This window comes from Saimiri boliviensis, chromosome 1 (genome assembly GCF_048565385.1).
Source record: "Saimiri boliviensis isolate mSaiBol1 chromosome 1, mSaiBol1.pri, whole genome shotgun sequence".
Taxonomy (NCBI): Eukaryota; Metazoa; Chordata; class Mammalia; order Primates; family Cebidae; genus Saimiri; species Saimiri boliviensis.
The window spans coordinates 151,491,274-151,514,191 of record NC_133449.1 but is presented as its reverse complement, the minus strand read 5'-3'; the positions used below and the strand labels follow the sequence as shown (position 1 = coordinate 151,514,191).

Sequence of the window (22,918 nt, the reverse complement as noted above, 5' to 3'; positions counted from 1 at the left end):
CTCTCACCTGCTCTTACGCTCTGAGGTTCCCCACCTGGTGGACACCGGTACGGCCAGGCTAGGCTTGGGCGGGGGCTGCTGACTTGGGGGTCCTGGGCGCCTTGCCTGCTCCTCGTGGGCCTGGGCAGCCTCTAGCCGTGGCAGAGGAAAGGGCTGACTGGGTGGCCTCGGGATCCTGCAGATCATACGTCCTGGCCACACAGGGCTGTGCTGGGTCCTGGGAGACCTAAGGCGGCCTGTGCTCGCCCGTCCAATAGGGCCTACTGTCAGGCTCAGGGACCTGGAGTGAGAAACAGGTCCTGGACGGAAAGAAGAGAAAGTGGTCTGGGGTTGGAGGGAAGGAGGGGAAGTGGTGGGGCCTCTGAGCTGGTCCTTGAAGGGGGCTCCAGCAAGGGCTGAGCAAGGGGCCTGGGCCGGCGCAGGTCAGTAGGGCTGGTGCCTGGGCACAGTGAGGGGACATGGTGGATGGCTTGGTGAGTGAGTGGGGCTGGCTCAGGAGGCTCACGACCGCCAATGGGTCTAGGCTCCTGTATGCCTAGAGAGGAGACAGCCACAGTGGCCTGCGTGCAGCAGGGAGGTACACTCCATGCCACCATACACCCTCCTGAACGTCCACCCCACCCCCGAGCTGCCATCCAGGGCCCAAGGTGGTCCCAAGCTGCTGCCCCCTTCTGCGGCCCCAGGTGTTGGGTGGGGCCACCAAGTGTACAATGCCCCAGGTCTTGAGTGGGGTCACCAGGTGTATGCAGCCCTAGCTGGGGCCACCAAGTGTGTGTCTTGGGTGGGGTCTCCGAGCCCACGTGGCCCAGGGTCTCTGGTGGGGTCCTGAGTGTGCATTGCCCGGGTGTCGGGTGGCGTCACCGAGCACGTGCACCCTCAGCTCTGCAGGACCTGGAGCCGCAGCAGCTGCTGCTGTTCGTGCAGTCCTTCGGCATCCCGGTGTCCAGCATGAGCAAACTCCTCCAGTTCCTGGACCAGGCCGTGGCCCACGACCCCCAGACACTGGAGCAGAGCATCATGGACAAGAGTAAGATGCCAGGGCCCTGCGGGGCGGGGCTGCACACCCGGTGCCGGCCTTGGCCTGGCCAGGTGCTTTGGGGCCTGGGTGGGCCCACCCAAAGCAGGTGGCTGATCTGAGGTCAGGTGGGCATGGATGGTACACATGGGTAGGCTTAGAGCGGTGGGTTGATGAGGCTGGCATAGTCAGGAGAGAGCCAAGCCCTGGGCCTGCCCCAACCCTGGGCCAGGCACCCACTCGGGCTGTTTGGAGCCTAGAGGGAGATGTTGGGGCTCTCAAGGCCGACTGAGTCCGCCCAGCTTCAGAAGTCCTTGGGAAGCATTAGTGACCGTGGGGGCCTGGCCCCTGGCCGTGCCCAGGTGTGACCCTGCTGCTGTCTGCAGATTACATGGCCCACCTGGTGGAGGTCCAGCATGAGCGAGGCGCCTCCGGAGGCCAGACCTTCCACTCCCTGCTCACTGCGTCCTTGCCGCCCCGCCGAGGTACTGAGGAGGGGTGGGGCCCGCACAGACACCCAGCCTGGGGAGCGGGCAGTGCTCACTTTCGGATACCACCTGACGGGCTCCCACAGAGGCTCTCAGCCCATCTTTGGTCAGCGTTTGTCTCTGGCCAGCTGGCGAGTTCCAGTTCAGAGTCTGAGATCCCTGTGGTCCTGAGCGAAAACTGGGGTCCTTGGGGGGCACAGCCCCCAGGCCTGGGTGATGGTCCCTGGGCAGGGCTGGCCATGGCTTGCGAAGCTCCCACCACTGAAAGCCGGTCAGAAAGTGTCCAGCCACTGACTGTTCTCCTGTCTCTGCAGACAGCACAGAGGCGCCCAAACCAAAGAGCAGCCCGGAGCAGCCCTCGGGCCAGGGCCGGATTCGGGCGGGGACCCAGCTGCGCGTTCTGGGCCCTGATGATGACCTGGCCGGCATGTTCCTCCAGGTAGTCATGCCGCTGCTCCTAGGTCTCCATCTGCAGCCCCTCTTCCCGGGGGGCAGCCTCCCCTGCTGTCTTGCACGCACAGTGGCTTTTACACGCGGGACTGCCCGACACTGGCACACTGCTTTACGTAATACCCCCATGCTCTCAGAGGGAGGCTTAGGCCAACATTGGGGAAGGAGGTCTCCCCGCACCCTCCCTGCCATCCTTGCACACCCCTCTGTGGGGCACCCGGTTGATGCAGAAGCTGAGGTTGCAGGGCTTGCCCGAGGTCTTGCTGCTGGAGCTGGGGATCCTGATGGAGCCTGGTGGGCCCTGGGCAGGCTCTGGACACCTTTGTCCTCTGGGGCAGCTCCTGGGTGTTGGGGTCCCTCACCACTCCCCATCACAGGTCTTAATGGCCTTGGCCTCCTGAGGCCACAAGGTGGGGGCCAGAAATGAACAGGGACACAATGGGATGGTGTTTTGGCATGGAGCTACATCAGGCGCTTAGCATCTCTGCCCTCCCCCTCTGCCTCTGCCTCCCCGTCTCCCTCCGCCTCCCTGGACACCACCCTGTCCTGTTCCAGATCTTCCCGCTCAGCCCAGACCCTCGGTGGCAGAGCTCCAGTCCCCGCCCCGTGGCGCTCGCCCTGCAGCAGGCCCTGGGTCAGGAGCTGGCCCGAATTGTCCAGGGCAACCCCGAGGTGCCGGGCATCACGGTTCGAGTCCTGCAGGCCCTCGCCACCCTGCTCAGCTCCCCACACGGTGGTGCCCTGGTGATGTCCATGCACCGCAGCCACTTCTTGGCCTGCCCACTGATGCGCCAGCTTTCCCAGTACCAGGTACCCAGAGCCCCTCGGGTGGGAGGTGAGAGGAGGGAGGTCGGTGAGGACTCGGCCTCCTGCAGGATGGCCTGGATGTTCTGCGACTGCTTCTCTCTGGGTCTCGGGTCTCAGTTTCTAAGTGAAAAAGGACAGGGCCCCAGGGAGCGGGGGCAGGGTCCGCTTTTTTCACTGAGCATTCCCCCAGATCAGGAGGTGGGGGTGGCACAGCCTCTGCCTGTTCACATGCCACCACCCAGGCTCAGAGCTCCTTCCTTGCTTTCCCCGTCTGCTGGTGTCTGCTTGGGACTGTTTTACTTGTGTGTCTGTGTTAATTTCTTCTCCAGAGCCACATTCGAGCCCTAACCAGCTGGGGGTTTTCAAAAGGGTCTTCGAGGTTATCTGGGCCCATGTAGGGGAGGCACCATTTCAGGCAGCAGGAGGGAGGAGGTTGGCCTGGGCCGCAGGTGCTGGTCACGGCAGGTCCCAGCAGCCTCACTGCGCCTGCTCTGGGCCTTGAGTGCTGGGTCCCCATGTCCTCTGAGGATGGTGAGTGGCAGGGGTCCACTGTCATCTGCCAGGGTAGCCACGTGCCACTTTGTCCCCACAGTGCTGTGTGCCACAGGACACCGGCTTCTCCTCACTCTTCCTGAAGGTGCTCCTGCAGATGCTGCAGTGGCTGGACAGCCCCGGTGTGGAGGGTGGGCCCCTGCGGGCACAGCTCAGGTTGCTTGCCAGCCAGGCCTCAGCTGGGTGCAGGCTCAGTGATGGTGAGGACCCTGCCGGGCTGGCAGGTGGCTGGGGGCATTGGATGGGGGCACGGAGTGGCCTGGCTCCCCGAGGCCTGGGGAGTGGCATGGGGCATGGGTACCTGTGAGGACCCAAGGGAGCCCTTCCACCTTGGGGCCTCCCAGGATGGGGCACACTGAGAGGGGTGAGTGCTGGAGCCTCGGGGCACTGAGAGAGTCTTCCCACAGTGCGAGGGGGGCTTCTGCGCCTGGCGGAGGCCCTGGCCTTCCATCAGGACCTAGAGGTGATCAGCTCCACCATCCGTGCCGTCATCGCCACCCTAAGGTCTGGGGAGCAGTGCAGCGTGGAGCCAGAGCTTATCAGCAAAGGTACCTTCCTGGCCCAGTCCTCTTGGGCCGCTGGGGCCCTGGGAAGACCCAAGCCTGAGGCTCCTTCTTGCTACCCAGTGGGGACAGACAGTGGCTGCTCAACACTGTCCCGAGAAAGTGCCCACAGAGGTCCCCTCCCAGATGCCCCAGGGTGGAGCCTCTTCAGAATGAGTTGGAGCTTTCTCCTTGGGGTGCCACCGATCACTGCTGCACCCCGCAAAGTGAGCCCCAGTTCTGGCTACACTCTCTAGCCCAGGCTGGACCCTGCTGTTAGGTCTCACACACACACTCACCCCACATCCCGCCCTGACCAGCCCATGCCCACTTGGTGGCACCTCCCCAAACTGGGAGTGACCTGCATGTCCCTCTGTTCCTCGTGTAGTCCTCCGGGGGCTGATCGAGGTGCAGTCCCCGCATCTGGAGGAGCTGCTGAGAGCACTCTTTTCTGCCACTCCGGATGCCGCTGCCCCGTTTCCCACCTCCAAGCCCGTGGTGGTGGTGAGTTCCCTGCTGCTGCAGGAGGAGGAGCCCCTGGCTGCAGGGAAGCCGGGCACTGATGGTGGCAGGTGAGCTGGGGCGCTGCGCACAGCTGGGGCGGGTGGGCGGCTGGCACTGGCCCCTCGCTGAGCCTCCTTTTTTCTGTAGCCTGGAGGCCGTGCCGTTGGGACCCTCGTCAGGCCTCCTGGTGGATTGGCTGGAGATGCTGGACCCCGAGGTGGTCAGCAGCTGCCCTGACCTTCAGCACAGACTGCTCTTCTCCCGGAGGAAGGTGAGTGGCACCAGCTTCAGCATGGGACCCACCCCAGGGCAAAGCGCTCTTCCCAACCCAGAGTGCCGCAGCCTTGGCCAGGGCGAGCCTTGTAGGGCTCCAGCAGCCCCCCTGCTCTGAGCCCATGTGTCCCTGTAGCAGCCCAGAGGAAGGGCAGGGTCCCCCATTAGCTCCAGCAGAACCCAGGCCAGGTTCATGGTCACCTGTGGACCAGCACTGTGACCAGCCAGATGTGGGATGAGGTGGGTGGATGGGTGGGTCAGCCCCACCAAACCCTGTAGATCATACAGGGGCCTCCATCTTCCCGAAGGGAATGGGGCTATGGCCAGCAGAAGGGAGGGCAGGTGCAGGGCTCCCCAGGTCCCCCAAAGGGGAAGGACAGCCTCACCAGAAGGGCTGCATGGAGCCCCGGGCACCTCTGCCCTGTGGCATAGCTCCTGTGGGAAGAGGTGGGGAGGCACTACACAGGCACCAGGAGGGACCCTCTGGCACCACACAGTGGGGCCTGGTGTCACCAGCAGTACCCCGAGCCTCTGCTCTGAGTGGCTCCATCGGGAAGTTGAGCCTGCCAACACTGGCCCAGGTGAGGCCATCCGGCCTTCTTCCTTCCTCCACAGGGCAAAGGTCAGGCCCACGTACTCTCGTTCCGCCCCTACCTTTTGGCCCTCTTCACACACCAGTCCAGCTGGCCCACGCTACACAAGTGTATCCGCGTCCTGCTGGGCAAGAGCCGGGAGCAAAGGTGGGCACCTCCTCATCCCCCACTGGGCTGTGTGCGCACTGGCCTTCACCAGAACTCTCCCAGCGCCAGCTCTGACAGGTGTCTCCCATGCGGAGATGAGACACCGAATGCTCAGTGGAACCCACGCCTCCCCCCAGGTTCGACCCCTCCGCCTCTCTGGACTTCCTCTGGGCCTGCATCCACGTTCCTCGCATCTGGCAGGGGCGGGACCAGCGTACCCCGCAGGCAGGTCTTGGGAGGGTGGCCCATCCCTGAGAGGGGGTGGCGCTCTGGGGCTGACGCAGGTGCCTGTTGCAGAAGCGGCGGGAGGAGCTGGTGCTGCGGGTCCAGGGCCCAGAACTCATCAGCCTGGTGGAGCTGATCCTGGCCGAGGCTGAGACGCGGAGCCAGGACGGGGATGCCGCCGCCTGCAGCCTCATCCAGGCCCGGCTGCCCCTGCTGCTCAGCTGCTGCCACGGGGACGACCAGAGCGTCAGGAAGGTGACGGACCACCTGGCGGGCTGCATCCAGCAGCGGGGAGACAGGTGCTCAGACCCCCCAGCCCTGGATGCTGCCTGGGAGTGAGCCCCCGGGGGATTCGAGACCCAGGCCCTGGTGGGGTCCCGTCACGCCTGGCTCCAGCTGCTCAGCGAATCTCCTCTGTCTTCCAGTGTGCTGGGCAGGCGCTGCCGAGACCTCCTCCTGCAGCTCTACCTGCAGCGGCCGGAGCTTCGGGTGCCCGTGCCCGAGGTCCTGCTGCACAGTGAAGGGGCCACTGGCAGCAGCATCTGCAAGGTGAGGGCACCACTCCGCTGCTCCCCGCTGCACTCCCAGGAGCCCCGACTGGGCAGGGAGGGAGGGCAGAGGCCACAAACCCTCCTCCCCCTTCCCGGTCCGTGCTGCCCTGCAGCCCTGTGGGTTTATTTGCATTGAGTTTGCTACCGAGGGCGCCTTCGGGTGGTCTGTTCGCTGGGTGCCGCCCAGCACAACCTGGAGACTCGTGGTGTCACGGGCACCGAGCAGCCTGCCATTGTATGGATCGACTACTGATTTGTTCGTTCACCTGCTGGTAGACGTGGGGTCACGTCCAGTTTGGAGCAGTCACAGCAGCTGGGGTCTTGTGCACAGGTCTTGGTGGACAGCTGGGTCTGCTCCTCTCCAGTGACCCTGGAGGGAGGGCTGGGCTTTCTGTCCTGACTCCCCCTTCACTGGCTGGAACCTACAGCCCGCCTTCTGCTGGTACCACAGAGAGCAGCTGACTTTCTAGTCATTTCTGCTTGTGATTTTTCACTTACGTGTTGTTTGACACATTGAAATCACCCTCTATGAGCAGGTTTGTGGGGGTGGTTTTGAGGTAGGGTGTCTGTTTGAGGTAGGGTGTCTCCAGGCTGGAGTATAGTGGCACCATCGTAGCTCACTGCAGCCTCAACCTCCCGCGCTCAAGTGATCCTCCCACCTCAGCCTCTCGAGTAGCTGGGACCTCAGGCATGCACCACCACACCCAGTTAATCTTTTTGTATTTTTACAATAGAGACGGGGGTCTCACCATGTTGCCCAAGCTGGTCTTGAACTCCTGGGCTCTGGTGAGCTTCCTGTCTCGGCCCCCCAAAGTGCTGGGATCACAGCTGCAAGCCATCGTGCTTGGCCGATGTGCGGGTTTGGCTTGTTTCCCACTCAGTGCCTCCTTTGGTGCTGAGCTTTGCTTTTATCCTTTGTGGGGTAGCCGGCCTGCCCTCCTGAGGTGCCCATGGAAGCCATGGAGGAGCCAGTTCCTCTGCTCATGGCGTGGCACGAGGTGGATCTTGGCTGCAGCTGGCAGCCAGGCTGAGTGTGGGCAGGCAGGCGAGGGGAGCCTGTTGGCCCTGGCCTCACAGCACCCTTCCCTGCAGCTGGACGGCCTCATCCACCGCTTCATCACGCTCCTTGCGGACACCAGCGACTCCCGGGCGTCAGAGAACCGAGGGGCGGATGCCAGCATGGCCTGCCGGAAGCTGGCGGTGGCTCACCCACTGCTGCTGCTCAGGTACTGCCCCAGAAGCCCTGCCCTTGCCAGACTTTGGTTTAACCAGGGGCCTGAGGCTCTCCAACCTGGGCAACAAGAGCGAAACTCCCTTTCAAAATTACAAAAACATTCCACCCATGAAGAAACACAAAAGAAAAATAATAATTTAAAAAAGAAAAAGCAGAAACATACGCACAAAGCAAAGGGTTTGCAGGTGAGGTTGACCGAGGGAAGTCAGAACCCTGGGCGGGCCCCAGAGAGGAGCGACTCATCCCCACTTCCTAGGGCAGGTGGAGGGGGGCAGCACAAGGTCTGGCCCCAGGGCACATGCAGTGGGGCCCTCCTGCAGATGTGCCAGGTGAGCCGGCTGGCCAGGGCTGACTGGGTCCTCACTCGCCTGCAGGCATCTGCCCATGATCGCGGCGCTCCTGCACGGCCGCACCCACCTCAACTTCCAGGAGTTCCGGCAGCAGAATCACCTGAGCTGCTTCCTGCACGTGCTGGGCCTGCTGGAGCTGCTGCAGCCGCACGTGTTCCGCAGCGAGCACCAGGGGGCGCTGTGGGACTGCCTGCTGTCCTTCATCCGCCTGCTGCTGGTGCGTGCTCCCGCCACCTGTCCTCGCGCCCCCTTCCACTCCCTTTTACTCCCTTGGCCCTGGCCTGGGCCCTCATCACCTGCCTGGGACTGGGAAGACGCCTGCGGCCAGGGCCCAGGCCAGGCCCCCTGCCCTGGGGACCAGCTCCCACACTGGGAAGCCCCTGCCCACTGCCTCTCATGTGCCTGGAGGGCCCACATGCTGGAGAAACCTAGCCCAGACCCTCCATGCTGCTTTCTGCGTTTCCCTTGTGCCACCTCAAGCCCCTCATTTATCCGGGCATGTGCCCCAGACGGCTGTGTCCACACCCTGACAGGCTACGCCACGCCTCAGGCCCATGATGCCATCCATGGTGGTTGGCAGAGGGGGCTCGTTGGCTGTGGGGTCTGTGGCCTGAGGCTCTGGGAACAGGATGGGAGCACAGGCTCTGTTTCGGCCACACAGGGCAGAGCAGCTCGAGGGCACAGCTTTTCCTTTGCAGAATTATAGGAAGTCCTCCCGCCACCTGGCCGCTTTCATCAACAAGTTTGTGCAGTTCATCCACAAGTACATCACCTGCAACGCCCCCGCAGCGGTCTCCTTCCTGCAGAAGCACGCCGACCCACTCCAGTGAGTGCCCACAGGCTCCAGGAAAGCCTCAGGCCTCGGGCGACGGTCCAGCCAGGCTCTGGGGGGCACTCCCGGCAAGGCCGTGTTGGGTCAGATCTGCAGCTCCTGAGGCCAGGGAGGGCTGCCGAGTGTGGTGCTCATCCCCGGGTGCAGAGGCTGCCCCTCCTGCGCCAGAGCTGTCCCGACTGACCCCGACAGCTCTCTGCCCATTCCACGCACACAGGGCCTCCCCGCCTGGCCCTCCCCGTGAGCATCCCAGCCTCTCCTGTGCACCTGGGTCCTTCCATGCCCTAGTTTGACCCCTGACCCAGCCTTCGGCCTACCGGAGTCTTCCTCCCAAGTGAAAGTATCTTCTCCCCGCAGCGACCTGTCTTTCGACAACAGTGACTTGGTCATGCTGAAGTCCCTCCTCGCAGGGCTCAGCCTGCCCAGCAGAGACGGGAGGGCCGACCAAGGCCTGGATGAGGAGGGCGAGGGTGAGTGGAGCTGGCGGGGGCTGGCGGGGCTGCCGGAAGCAGCTGTGGAACAGTCCTGCAGGGCCTGGTTTTCCTGACTGCACAGCCAGACCTGGGCCATCCACGGCTCCCGATGGGGGCTTTGTGAGCCTGGGACCTTGCTGGCTGGCCCCTGGCCCACCTCACATGGGCTAAGCGCTGACTGGTGCCTGACTGGGCGTCAGCACACCCGTCCCAGCACATTGCCCTGCCCCTGCCACACCAGCCCTGCCCCTGGCAGATCCCTCGCCCCCCGCACCCACAACACATATCCCCCAGGCCCGGCACATCACCCCCGCCCCTGGCAGATCCTCCACCCTCCCATACCCCCCACCACAGCACATCACCCCGCCTCCAGCACATCACCCCCGCCCCTGACATCACCCTGCCTCCAGCGTATCACCCCGCCTCCCCAGCAGATCCCCTGCCCACCAGCCCTTGTCCCAGGCATCCCTCCCCAGGAAGCCTCCCCTGGTTCTGCTGAGCTGGGCTTGTCCTTGGCTCTTCACTCCCGTCCTTCCCTGGCTGACGATGACACGAGATCACAGCAGGTCTCTGTTCCCCCACCCGAGGGTGACAGGGTGACACGGTGCCACAGCTGATCTCTGTCCCCTCCTGAGGGAGACAGGAGGCCGCATTAGGTCTCTGTCTCCCACCTGAAGATGATATAGTGCCACAGCAGGTCTCTCCCAGGCTGCTGGAAGAGCGCCAGGTCCAGGGCCCAAGGGACCTGCCTTGTGCCCAGTGGGGTGTGGCCTGTATTGCCAGAAGCACAGCAGGGAGACTCCCAAAGGTGCCTGCGCCCAATCCAAAGGCAGCTTCCGGCCCGTGGCTCCACCCCGTTTATGGAGCGCTGCTGTGTACACGCATCCTGGGAGCCTGGGTGGTGACCGCTGTGCTCTGGGGAGGGCAGGCCCTGGTGCTTCAGTGTGGCCCGTCCTGCCGCTCCCACCCTCCTGCAACACTGACGCTGTCTTCCAGAGGAGAGCTCTGCCGGCTCCTTGCCCCTGGTCAGCGTCTCCCTGTTCACCCCTCTGACCACGGCCGAGATGGCCCCCTACATGAAGCGGCTTTCCCGGGGCCAGACAGTGGAGGGTGAGTTGGGGCCCTGCTTCACCCACTCGAGGTCAGCACCTGGTCGGCACCCTGGGTCCCATGGGGCTATGGGCAGCAGCTGTCTAGGCACCAATTTTGATGTGAGCTTGGCCCACACTGGGCTATGGGTGGGTGGGCCGTTCCTCACAGTGGGGAGCACCTTAGGAACTCAAGGGCCCAGGGGAGCTGGAGGGGGCTGCTCTGCTTCACAGTAAAAAGCAGAGGAGCCCCTTGAGGCGGTGGGGGCGCCACAGGAAGAGGCCAGGCAGGTGGGCAGGACCGGTGGCCACCTTCAGAGAAGAGCCAGGGCTGGGCGGCCTGGATGGGGTTGGGTGGCGGGGACACGTGGTACTCAGAGCACCCTGGATGTGGGGTTACCACGAGGGGTCAGCCCCTCTCCTTGGAGGCCACTTGGTGGGAGCAGTGATGGGCATCTGCAGAGCTTGGGCGCGGGTGACCACTGAGGGCATCACTGGCCTCGTGCTTGCCAGTGCTTTCCATCCCGTGGTGCTCAGGGCCTTGCTGCCTCTGAGTGGCTGGGGTGGGTTGGGCAGAGGTCCGCCTGGGCCCTGCAGCTCTGACCTGGCCCTCTCTCTGTGTTAGATCTGCTGGAGGTTCTGAGTGACATAGACGAGATGTCCCGGCGGAGACCTGAAATCCTGGGCTTCTTCTCGGTAAGCCGGGCGGGGCCGCGGGAGAGCTGGGAGGAGCTGTTCCCTTGGAGAACCCCAGCAGGGCCGCTGCCCGCACACGGTGCCCGCCCTAAGCCCCAGCAAGTCCTCTAAGGCTGAGCTTCGGGCGGGGCCCCAGGCTGGGACTGCTCAGCAGTGCGTGTGTCCTGCCTTCTGGGTGGGAGCTTAGAGTCCCCTGCCGTTGCCGCCAACCATCATGAGACCAAAAGACCAAAGGACGAAGGGGCCTCGATGGGGGCTGGGCCCCCCAGTCACACACCTCCCACCTCTCCCCGAATCAGACCAGCCTGCAGCGGCTGATGAGCTCGGCCGAGGAGTCTTGCCGAAACCTGGCCTTCAGCCTGGCCCTTCGCTCCATCCAGAACAGCCCCAGGTGAGGCCAGCCCTGCCGCCACTGCCAGCCTGTGTCCCAGCACCCTCCGGGCCCTGCTAACCCAGGTGACAGGTTCACCCGCCTATGGCCAGACCAGGCTTCCAGGTGGCTTCCTGTTGGGTGGGGACCTGACGTGGGCACAGGGTGGAGGTGCCCACTGAAGTGCCTGGCTCTTTCAGCATCGCAGCTGACTTCCTGCCCACGTTCATGTACTGCTTGGGCAGCCAGGATTTTGAGGTGGTGCAGACAGCCCTCAGGAACCTGCCAGAGTACACCCTCCTGTGCCAAGGTGAGGACTAGTCCCCCACCCAGGGCCCTGGCAGCCCTCGGGGAGTCCGCAGAGTCTCCTGAGAGCTGGTTCTTGGAAGCCCCAAGGTCTGGTCACTACAGCCAGTGTGACGTGCAGGGCCGCATCTCCCCCACAGAGCACGCGGCTGTGCTACTGCACCGGGCCTTCCTGGTGGGCATGTACGGCCAGATGGACCCCAGTGCGCAGATCTCCGAGGCCCTGAGGATCCTGCATATGGAGGCTGTGATGTGAGCCTGCGGCGGCCGACCTACCTCAGCCCCGGCCCAGCCCGTCCACGGGGGATCCCGAGGCATAGCCCAGAAAGCCTGGGCATTGATAGTCTCCCCGAGGAGATGAGGGGCCGAGCCCTGAGGCCAGGCAGGCCTGGAAGCAATACTCCGAGCCCTGGGGTGGCTCCAGGCCAGCTGCTGGCATGGGGGCGCTCCACCAAGCCCTCAGGCACCTTGTGGCCCACAGACAGCCCTGCTACGGAACGATCCCGCCGGGCTGGTTTTGAATGAAACGCTCTGAACTCTCCATGTGCTCTCTGGTGTCCCGTGTCACACTCAGGACAGTGACAGCCTCGAGGACTCTGGCCTTGGCTCCACAGCCCCATAGCACAGGGAGTTGAGCAGGTCCTGGGAGGTGGAGACCAAGGCCAGGCTGGAGGGTCGGGGGACGCTGCCTGCTCGGATACCCCCACTGTCACCGCTGCCTCCCGTTAGGTGCCAGCCCCGGGCCCTGCCTGGCCCCAAGTTGTCTGTTGAGCGAGTCCACCCTTGTCAGGCTGCATCAGAGACTGGCCCGGCTGACCGGTCTCCCCTCCTGTTCCAAAAGGATCAGCAAGGCCCTGCGAGCCTCGACTGGGTGTTGCCCTGTGGGAGCTGAGTAGGGGTCCCAGTCCAGAAGAGTCTAAGTAACCGGCGGTGCTGCTTGGCCTGCCTTTCTGAGCACTCGCTCATGGAGGAGGGACTGGGAGGATCCTGGTGCGTGCGGTGGGGAGAGCTTGGGGTGGGTGTGGGGCCTGTTGGCTGACCCGCAGTGTGTTCTTCGTCCCAGCCAGGCTGGGGTTAGGGCTGCCCACCCCTGTCCTTGCAGCTCCGGGGTCTTCCCAGCACACAGATGGGTCCTGCCCGCGGTCTCCCAATTCCCCACGAGTGCCCCCAGGGCAGCCGGCTCCCTCCACTCGGGCCACGTGGCTGAGAAGCCAACCCAGGCCCTTCTGCAAGCCCAGGTGATGTGAGGCCTCAAGGTTCGAGTGATGCCATGGCCTCGCCGGATGCCCCAGAACAGCACCGAGTGAGGGCAGCCAGGCTCCAGGCCCACAGCCTCCCAGCCCAGCCCCTGGCCTGCCCACTCTCACCACCTGCCCGGGCCACTGCGCACTCCTGCACCCGACTGCCCACCCTCCCTGGACTCTTCCCAGCCGGTGCCTGGATCTATCACCAGACATGCCTGTCCACAGCTGGCTCCTGGTGGCTCCCGGGGGCTGGGAGGCTGCTCTGGCAGTGGCCTGGAGACCCGTGGGCCGCCAAGCGTCCTTCATCCCAGCCATGCGGGGCCATCCTCCCCTACTCTTGCCCTCAGTTCCTTGCCTTCAGGCCCCTGGTGCCAGCACCTCTGCTCTGGGTCCAAGTGTGTGCTAGGGTTAGGGACAGGGACAGCAGTGAGGAGCACCCAGCGCAGGCCTGGGTGTGGGGCGAGGCCCTTCCTGCTCTGCTGCTGGCTCTCTTACCTCTGTGCAGATAAGGGGCAGGGCTGAGACTTGAGCCCTGGGGCCCTGGAGCCATGAGCTGCCCCAGGGGTGGGGTGTGGAAGTAGGGAGGTGTCCTCATAGGGGGCGAGTGTATGCAGGCTCTGGGGTCAGGGTCCAAGCCCTGTGTCCACCCGAGTCTTAGCAGAAATGTGCTACAGCCCCTAGTACCTACTGTATGCCCCACACCCAAACCCCAGCTCCCTGAGGGCCAGGCTGCCTCTCCCAGGCCTGGACATGGGGCCTTTGCCCCCTAGACCAGAGGTCAGGGGCCAGGTGGGCAGCCAGTCTGAACCTTTGGGATCCCGACCCTTCTTTTCAGGTGCAGCACTCCCCCCATGTCGCCGCAGCCCCTCCAGCCAGGAGCCACCCTTCCCAACGCTACACCCTCTACAGGCTCCCAAGGCACCTCCTCCACGAAGGGTTCCTGTACCCACAGTGCCGAACCTCCTGCAGCCCCAGCAGTCTCTGGTCCTCAGCTCTCCTGTCCCTCCAGCCAGGCTGTGGGGTAGAGGTCCTTCCAGCGGAGGCCTGCTGCCTACCCTGGGGTCTGGGCAGGGAATGGAAGAGTGAGGTCCGAGTTGTGTGGGCCCAGAGCCCAATGCCTGGGTTGAGGATAGGAAACGGGAAAGATGCTTCCACCAGGCCTGGAGGCCAGTCTGTGTGTCTCAGCTGGCTGCAGGCCTGGGCCTTTCATAGGGGTGCCTGTGTCTGGCTCAGAGCAGCCAGTGACAGGTAGAGCCCCAGGACACTGGCTGGGGTCATGCACCAGGCACCAGGAAAGAGGGCAGGGAGGGAGCTGAGGGCAGGGCCTTGATCCTGGGGACTGGGACCCAGGAGTCCCTCTCTGGGCCTTGGTTTCCCTCTTGCTGCCTAGCCTGTGTTCGCACCTGCCCAGGAGGCAGCAGATGTTAAGCTAAGCAGAGGCGTCTATGGGAAGCAGCTGGCATGGCAGGTGTTGGGGGCTGGGGCAAGAGGTACCGGCTCTGGTGTGTGTGCCCAGTGGGGCCAGGATGTGCCAGGCGTGCCCAAGACCCCACTCACCCCAGGGTGCTGACCCCAGGGCCCAGGGACTTGGTGGCTCACAGTTGTTTCACCCATGGGGCAGTTCGCCCCTACCTTGCCCAGGGCTTCCATGAGCCCTAGAGGGTGGCAGAAGCCTGTCCCCACCATAGAGGGAGCCCCAGGGGGGCATGTCAGGCCTTGGGTGCTGGGGGGACCCTGGGTTCTGTGTCCCAGAGGTGAGGAGCCTCTGCGGTCTGTGCTGGGGAGGATGGGAAGATGTCTGGGAGGGAAGACTGGACCAAGCCTGGATAAAGAAGGGGGATGATTGGGATCTGTGCACACTGCAGGTGTCTGGTGGGGGCTGGAATGCTGGTGCTGGCCCCAAGGTGGACGGGGTCCTGTAGGATGGACCAGGGGTCCCCAGGTCAGGCCATGATCCACGCCTGGCCTCCCCCTTCCTCTGGTTCCCCAAGCTCCTCCCCACAGCCACTGGGCCCAGGGATCTTGGGAGCCAGCTATAGGGGGCACCCAGCAGGACCCCTGCACTGCTGGGTGGCTGTGGGCAGGTCCCTAGCCATCTGTTCTGCAACAGTGAAGGATCTGGGATCAGCACCTTCCACTGTGGCTGCGGCTGCCAGCCCCTCGCCCAGGGTGACTACCAGATCCCAGAGGGTCCAGCCCAGACCCCACAGTTCCCTTCCTTCCAGGAGCACATCTGAGCCAGGCCAGGCAGAGTCCCAGGGCAGTGTCCCAGCCTCTCCCAGTGGTTGGTTCCTGGCAGTCCCGGGCTCCCTTCTCCAGGCAGGGACAGGGTGGGGCCGGGGGATACCATAGTGACAAGCTCACCTGCTTTCTCGGTCTCAAAACAAGTGCTTCCTGGTTTCATTTTCAGCTCTGGGTGGGGATGGACCCTGACCTTCAAACAGGCCAGACGGTGGTGGCTACAGGGCTGACTGTGAGCACCTGGGGCCTGAGCACCTCAGCAGCAGGAGTCCAGGTCTCCCCATTCACCCTGGGAGGCCCAGACAGTGGCCCAGGGTCATGTGGCAGGTAGGGTGCAGGGCAGGAGCTGCCTGGGGGGGCCTGGGCCCTGATGCCTCCCTCCCCCAGCTCCCTTCTGAGCAACCCAGACTCCTGACCCCGTTAGGCCCAGGCCTGGCTGGCGGTGGGGATCATCCCAGGTGCTTCGGAAGAGGAGGATGTGGCTAAGGCCTTCTCAGTGTCGGCCACCCCTTCCCTCCTAGTTGACAACCTGTAGGAAGCTGAGAAGCATGGGCAGGCAGAACTGGATGTCCCAGTTCTCTCTCCAAACCCCTCACTAGGCCAGACCCTAAAGGACACCCAATGCCAGGCCCTGGTGTGCTCACGGGGGACCCGGGGTTGGACCCCACTGTGCCTGTACCAGGGTGCATCGGACACCCTCTCTGCGCTTGGGAGTTAGGAAGGGCAGTTGGGGGAAGGCAGCTGGTGGGTGGGTCTTGAGGGGTTGAGGGGAGTTGAGCCCATGGATTTGTAGCCCATGGATTTGGAGGGGGCCGCAGGGCTTTGGCTGACCAGCAGGACGGGTAGAGGGGAAGGTCCAGAGCCCGCAGCCCTCTTCCCGAGGTTGCCCTCCTGCTGTGGAGCTAGGCCTGGAGGGGCCTGCAAGCCTCAGGGGGCGTGGGGCAGGCCTGGCACACAGAGGGCTCCTGGGGAGCTCATCCCTTAGTAGGGAGACTGGCGCCCTGGAAGGGGAGGGAACTGGGAGGCAGCCACACGCCCTCCCTGGGATGGAAAATACGGGGGGCCTGGTGAGGGTCTCACCAACCACAGTCAGCCTTGTGTACCGGGCTCCTGGGGATACAGGGTCCTTGGGCACACAAGGCTGGGAGCCTACAGAGCTGGGGTACTGTGGAAGGGCTGCTGGATCCCAAAGACCCTTTAGGCCCCCTTCATCCCCAATCAGCATTCCAGCCAGGACCCCAGGAGCCCTGTCTACAGAGTCCTGTCAGGAGAGCCTCTGGGGAGCCCATGCAGATGGGTGATGCGAGGCAGGACCCACCCTAGGTCTCACACAGGCTGACTGTGGCCTTGGGCAAATCACTGCCCCTCTCTGAGCCTGATTCCTCACCTGTAAAATGGGTATGAAAATAACGCCTGAGGCTGGACGCAGTGACTCCCACCTGTAATCCTAATCCCAGCACTTTGGGAGGCCAAGGCGGGTGGATCACCTGAGGTCAGGAGTTCAAGACCACCCTGGCCAACATGGTGAAAACCTGACTCTACTAAAAATGCAAAAAATTAGCCAAGCATTGTGACAGGCACCTGTAATCTCAGCTATTTGGGAAGCCAAGGTGGGTGGATCACCTGAGGTCAGGGGTTTGAGACCAGCCTGGCCAAGATGGTGAAATCCCATCTCTACTAAAAATACAAAAAATTACCCAGGCGTGGTGATGCACACCTGTAATCCCAGCTATTTGGGAGGCTGAGGCAGGAGAATTGCTTGCACCCAGTGAGCCCAGATCACTCGAGCCTGGGTGACAGAGCGGGACTCATCTCAAAAGAAAAAAAAAAGTTAGCCAGGCATGGTGGTCTATGCCCTTAATCTCAGCTACTTGGAGACTAAGGTGGGAAACTCTTGAACCCAACCCAGGAGGCGGAGCCTGCAGTGAGCTGAGATTGCTGAGATCGAGCCACTGTGCTCTAGCCTGGTTGACAGAGCAAGACTCTGTCTCAAAAAAATAAAAACAAGGGGCCAGGCACCAGTGGCTCACGCCTGTAATCCCATCACTTTGGGAGGCCGAGCGGGTGGATCATGAGGTCAAGAGATCAAGACCATCCTGGCCAACATGGTGAAATCCGGTCTCTACTAAAAATATAAAAATTAACTGGATGTGGTGGCATGTGCCTGTAGTCCCAGCTACTCAAGAGGCTGAAGTTGCAGTGAGCCGAGATCGCACCACTGCACTCAAGCCTGGTGACAGAGTGAGACTGTGTCTCAAAAAATAAAGTAAAAACAAGTCTGGGCGCGGTGGCTCACACCTGTAATCCCAGCACTTTGGGAGGCCAAGGTGGCAGATCACCTGAGATAAGGAGTTCAAGACCAGCTTGGCCAAGATGATGAAACCATGTCTCTACTAAAAATACAAAATATTAGCCGGGCATGGTGGCAGGCACCTGTAATCGCAGCTACTTGGGAGACTGAGGTAGAGAATTGCTTGAACCCAGGAGGCAGAGGTTGCAGTGAGCCGAGATCATACCACTGCACTCTAGGCTGGGTGACAGGGAGACTCTGTCTCAAAAATAAACAAAATTAGCCGGGCATGGTGGTGTGTGCCTTTAATCCCAGCTCCTCGGAGACTGAAGTGGGAGAGTCGCTTGAACCCAGGAGACAGAGGTTGCAGTGAGCTGAGATTGTGCCACTGTACCCCAGCGTGGGTGACAGGGCAAGACTGTCTCAAAAAATAAAAACAAGACTGGGTACAGTGACTCACACCTGTAATCCCGCACTTTCGGAGTCTGAGTGGATCACCTGACATCAGGAGTTCAAGACCAGCCTTGCCAACATGATGAAACCCTGTCTCTACTAAAAATACAAAAACTAGCCTGGCATGGTGGCAGGTGCCTGTAATCCCAGCTACTTGGGAGGCTGAGGCCAGAGAATCACTTGAACCTGGGAGTTGGAGGCTATGGCGAGCTGAGATCGTGCCCCTCCACTCCAGCCAGGGCAATAGAGTGAGACTCTATCTCAAAAAAATAAAAAAATTTAAAAGACCTGAGATTCGGGGGCAGTGAAGACCCTGTGTGACACACAGCAGGTGCCCAGTGCCAGGCATCTGTCGCTATCATCCCTATTCTCTGAACAGAGAGGTGCCATGATCCAGCCAAGGACACAGCAATCAGTAGTAGTACGGGCTTCTCTGTCTGTCCAGGTCCTGCCGCCAGTGACCCCCGACAGCCCCCGTGCAAGCGCTGTGCTCACACCTCAAGGGTGGGGGGGCCGGGCCCCGTTACAAGGGATTCCTATAAATGGCGTGGAGAGGATTAATAATGTATTTATAACACATCGTGGTGGTAGTCGAAAATGATCTATAAATGTGCAGTAAATGTTTTATAATGTTTTTGTAACCCGTTATAAATGATAAATGGCAGGCCATAGATGCTGGATCAAATATTTATAACGCATTGTGCGCGGCGTCGGGCTGCTACAGTTCAGGAAAGCCATTAATAATAAAGTGGATGGAAATGTACGAGTTACCGACATGCCCAGCAAAGCCATTTATAATGAAATGTAAAATTTGGCTGTGGGAAGCAGCCCACCAGCCCCAGCCGCAGCACCGGCCAGGCTCTCTCTCCTGGAGGCTGGGGAAGGAGCGGTGTCGTGAATTATTTGTGAGGTGTTCAGATGAGAATGTACACTCCCCATAGCACACCATATAAATATGCTATTAATATACCCAAGGCGGTATGCATTATTCATGGACCCTAATTAATTAATGGGTGGCCCCTTAAAACGGGGTGTCACAGCTTCCCGATCCCTGTCCTGCCGTGGGGGGGGGGGGCTTAGGGATGGCATTGGCATCTACCACCACCGGAGTGAGCCGTTTGTTGACGGCTGCCTCAGGGGCGGGGTGGAGGCATCCCTTCCACACTGCAGTGCGGCCAACGTGATCCCCTACAACTCTCCACAAGGGTCTTGTGGGCAAGTCAGTTTGGGAACCACTGTGCAGTGTGGCCACTCCCCGGGAGAGTGGAGGTATATATCAGCGATGAAGGCTCTGAGAAGTCCCGTGGGAAACACCACTCGGCCAGGACACCTCCCTTGGTTCTTTCTCTCACGCCCTCTGCGTTCCAGCCATCCTGGTGTCTCCACCTCTGCCTCCCAGACTCAAGGAGCCAATTCTGTTCCAGCTTGGCCCAGCAGCCTTGCTCAGGTGATGTTCGGGGTTAAATCCTCTGGTGGAAGGAGTCGGCCCCTAATAAGTCCAGGTGTGGTACCTGGGTCCCCACCTCTGCAGCCCCTTCTGGGGACCCGGCAGCCAGCGTGTCCTCCAGGAGCTCAGCTTATGCAAACTGAGGTGGATGTTTTGGACTAAAGTGACTGATGCCTCGGGTCAGGCCATCCCTGGGTCCCCAGCACAGGCCCTGCCACCCTGATGGGCTGAGAGACCCCTTTCTCCCTGCCTCTCTCGTCTTTGAGAGGGGTCAGAACACATGTGGAAGTAGGAAGTGGGGAAACAGGTTGTCTGGCCTGGAAGTCCTGCCCCGGACCGGGGTGACCACTTGGACAGGACATCAACTGGGCTGACTTTCTCCTGTACCTCATCTGGTGCCAGTCAAGGCTGCTGCCTGAGAGGGCAGGCCGATCCGGGGGCCTTATCCCCTCCCTCTCCTCCCTTCGCCTTGCCTCTCCTCTTTTCTCGGAACCTCAGTTTTTTGAGCTGCAGAATGGATACAGCCACTTATTTTGTAGACGATAAACAGATAGGGTCTTGCTCTGTCACCCAGGCTGGAGTGCAGTGGCATGATCACAGCTCACTGCAGCCTCAACCTCTCGGTCTCAGTCAATCCTCCTGCCTCACCCTCCCAGATAGCTGGGACTACAGGTGTGCACCACCACACCCAACTAATTTTTTTTTGTATTTTTTGTAGAGGTGGGGTCTTGCTATGTTGCCCAGGCTAGTCTTGAACTCCTAGCCTCAAGCAAACCTCTCACTTCAGCCTCCCAAAGTGCTGGGATTACTGGCATGATCCACTGCACCCAGCCAATGTTGGGTTTTAAACCCGCAGCCAACCCACACCCATATATATGTGTGTGTGCACACACACACACACACACATACACATAGAGGGAGAATATCTCTCTCTGTTGCCCAGGCTGAAGTGCACTGGTGTGGTCACAGCTCACTGCAGCCTCGACCTCCTGTTCTCAAGTGAGTCTCCCACCTCAGCCTCCTGAGTAGCCAGGACTGCAGGCTTGAGCTACCACGCTTGGCCCACAGCCAGGTTTGTTTTTTTTTTTTTTGAGTCAGAGTCTCCTTCTGTCACCCAGGCTGGAGTGCACTGGTGCAATCTCGGCTCACTGAGACCTTCACCTCCCAGGTTCTAGTGATTCTCTCACCTCAGCCTCCCGAGTAGCTGGGATTACAGGCACGCGCCACCACACCTGGCTAATTTTGGTATTTTTAGTAGAGACAGGGTTTTGCCATGTTGGCCAGGCTGGTCCCGAACTCCTGACCTCAGGTGATCCTCCCACCTCGGCTTCCCCAAATGCTGGGATTACAGGTGTGAGCCACTTCACCTGTGGCTCAGAGCCACTTTTAAATGGTGGCTGTAAGTATCAAATGAGAATGTAGACGTGGAAATTGGTGGGAGAGGCTGGAGTAGGGGCCTGACTGGGCCCTGTTGCCTGCACCCCTTTATCTCGCCCCCCCCTCCCCACCACACACCCTCCTCCCCGTCTTCTGCACCAGTGACACCAGCCTACCTTCGAGTCTTCCCTCCTGACACGGCCTTTGCAACTCCTGTTCCCTCTGCCCTTTCCCCTTCCTCTCCAACAAAGTGATTTTCCTACTTGGCCTTCAGTCCTCAGTTCTCATGGTCCTTGCTGTGGAGGCTCCTGCTCTATCTCTTCTCTCTCTACCCCCAGCCTTTCTTTCTCCTCTCTCTTTCTCCACTCTCTCCCCTCTTTCTCTGTCTCTCTCTTGTCTTTCTCTTTTTCCCCCGCCTCTCTCTCTGTTGGTCTCAGGCTAAGGTCATCATGATTTCTAAAGGGCCGGCCTGATGTCTGGGCCCCCATCCTGGAGTCTGTTGAGCTTATACTGCTCTTACCTGATACCCCCCCACCACCACCCATGGGCACATGATGCTCCATTTATTGTGTGCCTACTGTGTGCCTGGCCGTGGGGTAACCCTTGGTGGAAGGAGGCTATAACGTCACTTAGCAGATGAGAGGGAAGGCAGTTTCCAGGTGAGGCTGGAAGGTGGTGGCTTCCCTCTGTGGGAGGTGTGTGCAGACACGAGTCCACATGGCAGTCCTGGGATGCACAGATGGGGACCCCAGGACCAATGGGGGAGCAGTGTGGGCCCCAAGAGCCTTCGGTGGCTCTGAGGGGCCCCTGAGTGGAGTCTTGGAGGATGAGGGTGAGGGGCGGGTGCTGGGGGCGAGCTGAGGGCTCGAAGCTCTAGGGCGAGTGTGGCAGGGTGCGGCTGGGGAGATGGAGCGTGATAAGCCTGAGGGAGGTCTGATAAGCAACCTGGACTTTATTCACAGGATGTCCTGGGAGGCTTCCGGCAGGGGAAGAGCTTGGTCAGGCCTTCTAGAAATATCCCTCGGGCTGCTGGGAAGGGTGGATTGTGGTGGCTGGAGGGGCAGGAGGCGGCCCTGTGGGCAGCGGCAGGATGACAGGTCTGGATGGAAGAGTGGCAGCTGTGGGCAGTGGGGAGAAGGGGGTTGTTTGTTTGGGGGTGTCCTGGCTCCTGGTTTTGGGGCTCCTAGAGGGATATGCTGTGTGAGGTGCTGGTGGGGAAACGCCACTAATGCTGTCTCCCAGCTCACTGGTGCCAGAGGAGGCCACGCAGGATGGGCCACGGGGTGACCAGTGGGATGGCTTTTAAGTGTGCAGCAGTAAAAGTTCATGATAACAGTGAAACCCGGGGTAAGGAGAGGCGTGGCGCTTTAAAAAAAGAGGGAAGCTCAGGCCGCCTCCTACGCCACTCCTGAAGGAGCTGGGTCCTAGCGCCTGTCCATCCCTGTGTCCCCCGTGCCCCCCAACCCCCGCCCCCCAACAACCACTGCTTCTTGAGCTCTTCCTTCTTTTCCAGCTTTTTCGGTTCTCTTAGCCGCTGCCCTGGGAGTCAAGAAAACCTGGCTCCGGCTGTGCCTGCACAGTCTCCCCTGCCATCTGCAGGTCAGGGCCAGCCACAATCCCAGGCCACAGGGGCTCTCTGCCTAGCAGCTGCTTGCATGCCCCTGGTGATGGGGAGCTCACCACCTACACACAGGCCTCACTGACACTTAGCCGGCAGACTAGTGTCTCACCAGGCACCAGCCTCAGAAAAGAGCTGGAACAGCACCAGTGGCTTGGGTTGGAAGATCTCAGGGGCACAGAGAAGCTGCCCTGACTCCCTGCCAGGGGCTACTTCGGGGAAACACTTTCCTTCCTGCAGGCCCTGCCTGGACAAGCCCGGCCCCACAGCCAGCAGGGTAGGCCTCCCTGACATGGCTGGTGTCAGTGATTCCGGCCTCATCCAGTCCCCGTGGCCTCAGACTAGGTTCCCCAAGGAGAATGGGGGCAGGGGCCAGCCTGGGATAATTTAGGGCTCCACCAGAGGGACTTTCCTTATTTATTGTGTCACAGCTCAAAGTGGAAAGTTGGGAACCACCCGGCAAGTCACCCTGAGGAATCTCCTGCCCCAGGAACAGATCCTGCCCACAGGCCCCCAGAAGAAAAGCCTTGAGTGAGGATTCCCTCCCCTACAGGCCAGCTGTGCAACTGCGGCTCCATGGCCCCCTTTCTGGCCTCAGTTTCTCTTCTGGCAATGCTCAGGTTTCAGCTCTTCCTTGTCGGGAACCCTGGCTGGCATGTACTGGCCTGTAAAGAGAAACCAGATGCGGACGTCCTTTGAAAACCCTGAGACACAAGGCACCTCCTGCTTGCTGGGAGGCCGGGCTGCCCAGG

At 61.4% G+C, this 22,918-nt stretch overlaps 1 protein-coding gene across 1 annotated transcript in view; it reads left to right on the top strand.

The window, feature by feature from the left end:
* Nucleotides 1-12,037, top strand: part of INTS1 (integrator complex subunit 1) — a 33,103-nt gene extending 21,066 nt beyond the window's left edge. Inside the window, exons 28-48 of the mRNA XM_003943746.4 lie at nucleotides 881-1,027; nucleotides 1,402-1,500; nucleotides 1,818-1,942; nucleotides 2,509-2,763; nucleotides 3,353-3,512; nucleotides 3,720-3,860; nucleotides 4,243-4,426; nucleotides 4,506-4,629; nucleotides 5,247-5,371; nucleotides 5,509-5,596; nucleotides 5,669-5,895; nucleotides 6,022-6,145; nucleotides 7,240-7,373; nucleotides 7,756-7,948; nucleotides 8,430-8,557; nucleotides 8,921-9,033; nucleotides 10,033-10,146; nucleotides 10,750-10,820; nucleotides 11,120-11,211; nucleotides 11,391-11,500; nucleotides 11,637-12,037. Of these exons, the coding sequence (XP_003943795.3) occupies nucleotides 881-1,027; nucleotides 1,402-1,500; nucleotides 1,818-1,942; nucleotides 2,509-2,763; nucleotides 3,353-3,512; nucleotides 3,720-3,860; nucleotides 4,243-4,426; nucleotides 4,506-4,629; nucleotides 5,247-5,371; nucleotides 5,509-5,596; nucleotides 5,669-5,895; nucleotides 6,022-6,145; nucleotides 7,240-7,373; nucleotides 7,756-7,948; nucleotides 8,430-8,557; nucleotides 8,921-9,033; nucleotides 10,033-10,146; nucleotides 10,750-10,820; nucleotides 11,120-11,211; nucleotides 11,391-11,500; nucleotides 11,637-11,752 (2,870 nt within the window). The 3' untranslated portion in view covers nucleotides 11,753-12,037. The remainder of the gene's footprint in view (nucleotides 1-880; nucleotides 1,028-1,401; nucleotides 1,501-1,817; nucleotides 1,943-2,508; nucleotides 2,764-3,352; nucleotides 3,513-3,719; nucleotides 3,861-4,242; nucleotides 4,427-4,505; nucleotides 4,630-5,246; nucleotides 5,372-5,508; nucleotides 5,597-5,668; nucleotides 5,896-6,021; nucleotides 6,146-7,239; nucleotides 7,374-7,755; nucleotides 7,949-8,429; nucleotides 8,558-8,920; nucleotides 9,034-10,032; nucleotides 10,147-10,749; nucleotides 10,821-11,119; nucleotides 11,212-11,390; nucleotides 11,501-11,636) is intronic.
* Nucleotides 12,038-22,918: the final 10,881 nt, after the last annotated feature.